The sequence below is a fragment of the Haliaeetus leucocephalus genome, unplaced genomic scaffold (genome assembly GCF_000737465.1).
Source record: "Haliaeetus leucocephalus isolate CR32 unplaced genomic scaffold, Haliaeetus_leucocephalus-4.0 Scaffold339, whole genome shotgun sequence".
Classification (NCBI taxonomy): domain Eukaryota; kingdom Metazoa; phylum Chordata; class Aves; order Accipitriformes; family Accipitridae; genus Haliaeetus; species Haliaeetus leucocephalus.
The window spans coordinates 699,572-707,141 of NW_010972775.1; the positions used below are offsets into that span (position 1 = coordinate 699,572).

The 7,570-nt window shown below is 48.9% G+C and overlaps 1 protein-coding gene across 1 annotated transcript in view; it reads left to right on the plus strand.

The window, feature by feature from the left end:
* Nucleotides 1-3,035, plus strand: part of B2M (beta-2-microglobulin) — a 3,197-nt gene extending 162 nt beyond the window's left edge. Inside the window, exons 2-4 of the mRNA XM_010571555.1 lie at nucleotides 128-406; nucleotides 975-1,009; nucleotides 2,742-3,035. Of these exons, the coding sequence (XP_010569857.1) occupies nucleotides 128-406; nucleotides 975-988 (293 nt within the window). The 3' untranslated portion in view covers nucleotides 989-1,009; nucleotides 2,742-3,035. The remainder of the gene's footprint in view (nucleotides 1-127; nucleotides 407-974; nucleotides 1,010-2,741) is intronic.
* Nucleotides 3,036-7,570: the final 4,535 nt, after the last annotated feature.

Genomic DNA, 7,570 nt, shown 5'->3' on the forward strand with positions numbered 1-7,570 from the left:
GCGGGGAGCAGGTGCCGTGAGGGGACCGGTATCGGTTACCGTGCGCGGATGGGTGGGCGCTGGCTTCGCTGAGGGAGGTGTCCGCCGCAGCCCTGCTTCTCACTGCCTCCTTACCCCTCCTCTCCAGAGGCGCCGAAGGTGGAGGTGTACTCCCGCAGACATGCCAACCCTGGAGAAGAAAACGTCCTCAACTGCTTCGTGAGTGGTTTCCACCCTCCGAAGATTGAAATCTTGCTCCTCAAGAATGGGAAGCCCATGAGCAACGTGCAGTACGCAGACATGTCCTTCAACGACAAGTGGTATTTCCAGCGCCTGGTGTACGCCGATTTCACCCCCGAGAAAGGCGATGTCTACTCTTGCAGGGTGGCCCATTCTGCCTTCAGAGAGCCGCAGTTTTTCCGTTGGGGTATCGTGTGCCTTCCTCTTCAAGCTTTGCCGCTCTTCGTGTGCAGAAGCCAGAGCTCGTTAATTTATATCCACAGTGTCCCTGTTCCCCCCCCCTCCATTAGGAAATGGGGTGCTATAATAGGGTGGATTTTGAAGGTCTTGTGCTATAGATGGAAGATTAATTTGGCTTAAGCTGGGCTGCTGAAAAGGCTGTGTATACGTACCCATGAAAGGGTTCGTTAGTAGCAGACAGGGAAGACTTGCTTCCGTATCATCTGTAGGCATTTGGTTATGGTGTGACTGTTGACTTTGAGTGGAGTGCTCTGATCTCTTTCTAGGTGAACTTGCCTGGAAAGAGATGGGTCATGCAGTGATTTTTGGCTTTATGTTTGGTGAATATAAAGAAGGATGTAGCGGAGGGGAATGACTGTGGTGACCCAGCCTGCTACAGCAAGCACGCAGCCAAGCAAGGGCAGCTTTCTGGTTACTGCACTGGGGCTGTTTCCAGCGGGGGTGGGCTTGTGGTGACGGGAGAGAGGAGGTGCTCTTTGCCCCAAAGCCTAACACTCTGCCCTTCTTTCTTGCAGATACAGACTTCTAAGCTGTGTCTGGGATAATCATGGTGAGTTACGCTGATGCTCCATACTGTGCAGATAAGGGGAATGTGGACTGCTTTCTGTAGTGAGTGTGTAGCTTGCAGAGTTGAGGAGCAAAAGCAACCACCCTATCTGCTGATAGGGAGTGAGGCTGTTCCCACACACTTTCTGCCAACTATTTTGGCTGGTTCTCAGCCATACCTTGCCTACAAGAGTCTCCTTTGCTCAAAAAAAAAAAAAAAAAGGAGCCCCTTGGAGCAAAACTTCCCGGCATGTGTTTGGTGTGTCTGCCAGTTATCGTTTAGAGTTGTCGCATGTCCTAGTGCTTCTCCAGAACCCATGGTGCTGTCTTCTGTCTGGTGAGGAGGAAGTTGCCATACCTGGAAATCCCTGTGACTTGGGGGGAGGCAGGCTGGTTAACCCTACAGCAGGCAGCGCGTCAGCTCGGTAATGTGGGATTTATGAGGCACAAATCCGTGCCTTGCTGCCAAGCCAGAGGAAGTCTTGGTTTTATTCACTGATGTCTCACTGTCTGAGGGCTCCAGGTTTTTCAAACTATCTGGGCATAATTGATCTGGATTTAGCAGTCAGGTAAATACTAGTTTAACCCTTGATAGGGAGAATAAAACTAAAGATATGTGGCCTAGCTGACAGGCATTTGAACCAGCATTGCAACTTAATTACATACCCTGGTAGAGGCTGGGTAATTATTAACTGTACCCAGGACAAGCTTTGGCAAGACCTTACTTGAAATGCCCCTCACATTGGACCAGAAGGTGTTATTGATGGCTTTTAGACTGGGCATTTCTTCTTGAGAAGTTGTAGATGGACCCAGAGTCCTTTACTTCTTGCTGTCTGCTGCTGCTCTCTCTCTAAAGCTCTCTGGCCCTTCCTTGCTGTAGAGCAGCAAAGGCTAGGAAGGGTGTTAGGCTTCCAGGGACAAGAGAAAATGAAGGTCAGTTGACCATCTTTCTAGTGGGGGACAACAGAAGAAGATATGCTCTTAATTTGGAGCAGAAAAGCTGAGGTGTGATATTGGAGGCTGGGGAGAGGCTCAAGAGATCCCCCGGAGCCAGAAATGGTTGGATTGGAAGGATATTGAGAAGGGGTGCCATAAGTGCTTAAGTGTTTGCTTCTGACTGCTGCTTGAGATGGGATGCTGAGGTAAATGGACCTGTGATTTGATACAGTACAGATGCTTCTAGGTAACAGAGCTCTGAAAAATTATATACAGCCACTCTTCTGGTTTGTCACTCACTTTTGGGCAGTGGGGATGGCCCCAGGGCAGGGTCTGGGGTGTGCTGTGCCCACACTGGCAGCATGGCATGCAGCGGCTTTGGGACGTCAGCATGAAGGTCACCGATGGCAAGGGATGCCAAGCTTGGTTGGAGGTGGGACACTGGTGACTTCACTGGAGTCTGGGGACAAGGATTTACTGAGCTGGGGCGGAGGAGTTGAGAGCAGGATAAAGGGAGAATATCTGTGCAGCTGGTGCTTGGGGTGGAGAGCAAGGATCATCTTGGTAGAGGATTGCTTGTTGAACTCTGAACCCCCACTGAGGAGGGGATGGAAGAGCAGTTTCTGCAGGAAAATATATATCTAAATATAATTGGAAGGTGGGTCTGTCTGCCTGCAGCTGGGACTCTGCAGTTGGAGTTCCCTTGTGGAAAACACTTTTTTTTTTTTTTTTTTCCTAAAATAATTACAGTTGAAGGTGTAAACAGAGTGACTGATGTCAATCTCCTCTCCCCCATGCAGGTCTGAAAAATTCTGCCTTGCAAGTCAAAAATCTTCTTGAGCTTCTGTCCTTTCTTCACATCTCACTTGTGGATAAGATGAAGAACAATTGTTCATTGCAGAATTCCTTCTTTAATAAAGCTTATCGTTAAAATATCATTTACCCAAAGCAGTATTTGAGCTAGGCTTTTCTTTTTTTTTTTTTTTTGAGCACATAGCTATAAAAGTCTGCATAACCAATTAAAAAACAATTGTAGCTCTTCAGTGCTCATGAGTTGTACAGGATTTTTATCTAAATAAAATTGGACTACTTCAGTGGGGTCCTTAAAATGTTTCTTCAGAGTCATATGATAGCCTGAGCTGATTTCATGGGCTGCTGGGTTGTGGGTGGATCTGGGGTGTGGTGGCACTGTGCTCAGTTGCACTTTTTTATCCTGCTGAGAAGGTGCAGGAACACTTTTACATCAAAAAAAAAAAAAAGAAGAATTAAAGGTTTGTCTGTTTTATGTGGGATCTGCCTGGCTGCAGACTCCTGTGTGGCTCTGAAGGGAAGGTTTAAAAAAGGGACAAAGTAACCTCAGGGACACTGGATCTGATCTTAAAGCTGGGTGAGAGCAAAAGGAGTGATGGGCAGGATGCGGTGCCCACTTCAAGGGGGGAGGACTCCAGCTGATTCTTCTTGGGGGTGGGAGATGTAAAGCTGGGCTGAGGGGAAGCAGATGTGGGTGTCGGCAACTTTCATTTCTGGTTTTCTCTTCCGCAAGAGGCTGACCCCATGGAGAAGCCCTGTTGGGGACTGGTCTTCTGCCATACCTGGGGGGTTTGATGGCACTAACCAAAACCGGAGCTACTACAGAAACTTATTGGCTTGCTTTTACTTTATGAAGAATTCTCTGTGATTGATTGCTTGATGAGCGTTGGATCAAGGAGGATTTAATCAGTGCAGATCTCATGTATGTGAACAAGGGTTCCTGGCAACCCAGTGGGTGTGATCTATCACACATCTCTTCTTGGGTATGTTAAGATTTGCTGTGACTGGTGTTGCTTGAGATTTTGAGGGATCTTGGCTTGTTTCATAGCTTTTTCCATTATAACCACGCTTTCTGTTAAGGATTAGGAAAATCCAGACTGTTGCAGTTCCAACACCTGTGTCAGAGGTTGCTGGGGTGAAGGGACTGGTTATGGGGATCCCTTTGTACTCATCAGAGGAGTGTTCAAACCAGGAGAGGTGGGGATGTCGTGGCTGGGTGGTCATGCAAAACACTCATTGCCCAGTGTGGGACAGCAAGACTCGCTAGAGACACCACACAGCGCAGCTTGCAACACCAGCCATGCTCTGGAGACCAGCCAGGGACTGCACCAGCCCCAGCAGTGGTCCTTCTGTGGTAGAAGGTGGTCTGGGAGGAAGGAAAAGGTTTGGGTTTCTTCTCCAGAGACCCCAGTGGAGCAGCAGAGCCTGAGGTGGCTTGAGCTGTGGGCCATGTCCTGGCCTCCTCCTCCAGATCACCAAGAGCCACCAGAGTGCTTACCACCACCTTGGCTTCACCCTTACTGTCCTCAAGAGCATCAGAGAGTAACAGCTGGCTGCATCACACCAACAGGAAAACTTCATCCTAATTAGGACACGAGTGGAGTTGACTCCAAAAGCTGAAGACACTGTGACACAGGCAATGCTGAGATGACCCTGTCTCCAAAGGAAACTTATATCAACATCTTCATGCACTGTGGAAGTCTTTGCCCTGGTTGCACCTGTGGGGATTTTTGTGGTCTTACTTAGGAAATATTTTGATAGCTTACTCGAAAATCCCCCCTCTGGTGGAGAACAATGCATGCCAATCCCAGAGGCTGGCTAATTTTGATTAACATCTGAACTTCAGGACTGTATCTAGAAAAACCTTCTCTTTTATCAGGCATCCTTGGGGTCCAGCTTGGGGGGGGGGGGTCCAAAGGTACCTGGGGTGTAGCTGTGCTGCTGCTGGCTTTTCAGCCAAAGTTGCCAGGGGATAGAGTTGTTGAGGGATATCTTGGCAAGTTTTAAGTGTGAAACAACCCTCATTTGTGCTTTATGAAATACAAGCAATTTTGCTGCAAGCAAACTATTTCCTGAGTCAAGCAAATAGGAGTGTTTTTTTAGGAGAGCAGCTCACTAGGAGAACAACTTAGGAGAACTTTTTTGAAGATCAATTTCTTAAACGTTTTATCTCTTTGGAGTTTTTAAGGCTTGTTTTGGGTTTGTGTGGCAAGGTTTTGGTAGCAGGGGAGGGGGCTACAGGGGTGGCTCCTGTGAGAAGCTGCTAGAAGCTTCCCTGGTGCCAAGTCAGACCCACCTTTGGCGAAGGCCAAGCCCATCAGCGACACTGGTAGCGCCTCTGGGATAACATATTTAAGAACAGAAACCTGCAGCAGGGGAGGAGATTGGAGTGTGAGAGAAACTCCTCTGCAGATACCGAGGTCAGTGAAGAAGGAGAGGGAAGAGGTGCGCCGGAGGAGGGGATGCCCCTGCAGCCCATAGAGAGAAGGCAGGCTGTCCCCCCCCCAGCCCATGGAGGTGAGTGGGGGAGCAGATGCCCACCTGCAGCCCGTGGAGGACCCCACACCGGAGCAGGTGGATGCCCCCGAAGATGGCCATGACTCCATGGGAAAGCCCACGCTGGAGCAGACTGTGACTTGAAGGACTGCAGTCCGCGGAAATGACCCACACTGGAGCAGTTTGTGAAGAAATGCAGCCTGTGGGAAGGACCCATGTCGGGGAAGTTCGTGGAGGACTGTCTCCTGTGGGAGGGACCCCATGCTGGAGCAGGGCAAGAGTGAGGAGTCCTCCCCCCTGAGGAGGAAGGAGCAGCAGAGACAATGTGTGATGAACTGACCCCAACCCCCATTCCCCATCCCCCTGTGCCACTGAAGGGAGGAGGTAGAGAAAATCGGGAGTGGAGTTGAGCCAGGAAGGAGGGAGGGGTGTGTGTGGGGTGTTTTGATATTTGGTTTTACTTCTCATTATCCTTGTTTTGATTTGATTGGTAGTAAATTAAATTGATTTTTTTTTTTCCCCAAGTTGAGTCTGGTTTTTGTCCGTGACCATAACTGGTGAATGATCCCTCCCTGTCCTTTTATCAGCCCACGAGCTTTTTCTTTATAGTTTTGTCTTCCTCATTCCACGGGGCAGGGGGAAGAGTGAGTGAGCAGCTTTGTGGTGTTTTGTTGCCTGGGCTTAAATCATGACAGGCTTCACCAGTTCCTGTGTGGTAGGGAGAAAAGCTGAAGGACTGCATGCAAGAGGAGGAGCAAATAATTCAAGATACACATCTGAATACAGACGTCCTCTGAGAAAAGCGAAACCAAGGAAAAGAGTCCCAGCATATCCAGTCCTGGCTCTGCTGCCAGAGCTCCAGCTCTGTGGGAATGCATTTGCCATCTGCTCCCTCTTCAGCCAGCAAACCACAGTGAGGTGGGTAAAGCCGGATAACCACAGTGTGTTTTTGCCAAAACGTGCATGCAATGTCTGCAAGAGGAAAGCTGCACAGCCCCAGGCCAGTCCTGGCTGGTTGACACAGGCTGGCCCATTTCAGCTCAAGTAAGCTGGGCCTGCCTGCACCACACAGCAATTCAATGTGGCCTAACACTTCTCCTTCCCTTTTTCTCCTTTAATTTGCCAGCATTACCAAGTCCTTTGTGGGAAGGTGAGTGCAAGCAGAAATAATTCTTAAACTTGTGTAAAAACTTGATTAAAAATGAGTAAGAATCTAAGACCAGGGGTTTCTGTATCACTTTTCAGGACTGCTGACACCTAACGACTTTTTTTGGCATATTCAGCTTTGCTTAGGAATGTGCACTAGTAAATCTTTCTCCTGGGATGTGCAGAAAATCTAAGTGTGGAGGAGACCAGATTGAGCCCTCATGTGGCTGTCTCACCTGTGTGTCCTCCTGGGCTGGACTTGCCCCGTATTCACCAGGTTTGGTGATCACACACTGCCTGGCAGGATGGTTTGCTCTCTCCATAGCACAAAGCATGCGCAGTCTGAAGCGGACGGGGTCTGGTGGGCAGCTCTGGGCTCCAATCCAGCAGATGGTATGGGAGGACACGAAATCCAGGCAAGGAGACGCTGTCTTCTCCCTATCTCCTCTTTTGCTACCACCTATGGAGAAAATGAATACAGAGTGAGACGGGGAACCAAAGAAACCTTAGCAGATATAGTAGATATATGAATGTGGATAAGAATTGTTTAATAATTATCTAGCTTATAATGAAGTTAAAGAAGTTTCAATAGAGGTAGACATGACCCAAGGGGATGAGAAGTGATGTTTAACACTTGCATTGTTGAGGCTGGCTGGGACAGGAGATAGTCCCTGATAAGAAGCAGCAGTGGCTCCAAGAACCAGCCAAGACCGACCTTGTGATTTGGACAAATGCCAAGGGACAACTGAGTCTGCGCAGGGACAGAAGGTTAAGAGTTCACCGTGAAGAAGACATACAGCCTTCATCTTCACGACCACCAGACGACCACCATAAGGAGGCACTGCGCAAGCGCAGCTGAGAGGAGATTATGGAAATTACTTCCTAGAGCTAATTTTAATATGAAGTGGGGATAGGTAATGCCTATGTATAGGCGTATTGCGAAGCTCTATGTATATGTAACACTTGACTGTATAAATTTAAAGTGAACTGCCAAATCAGGTGGGCACGACTTTGGTGGGACTACCCCCCGTGCTGCCCAGTGCTGAATGAACATACCTACTTCACAATCTCACTGATTGTGGAGTCTGTTTTCCGCATGTCAGTTTGGCGAGCCAGCCAGGAGACTCTCTGCTTGGCTGTGGGACCGACTGTGGAGCGGACGCCCCTCAGCGTGCCA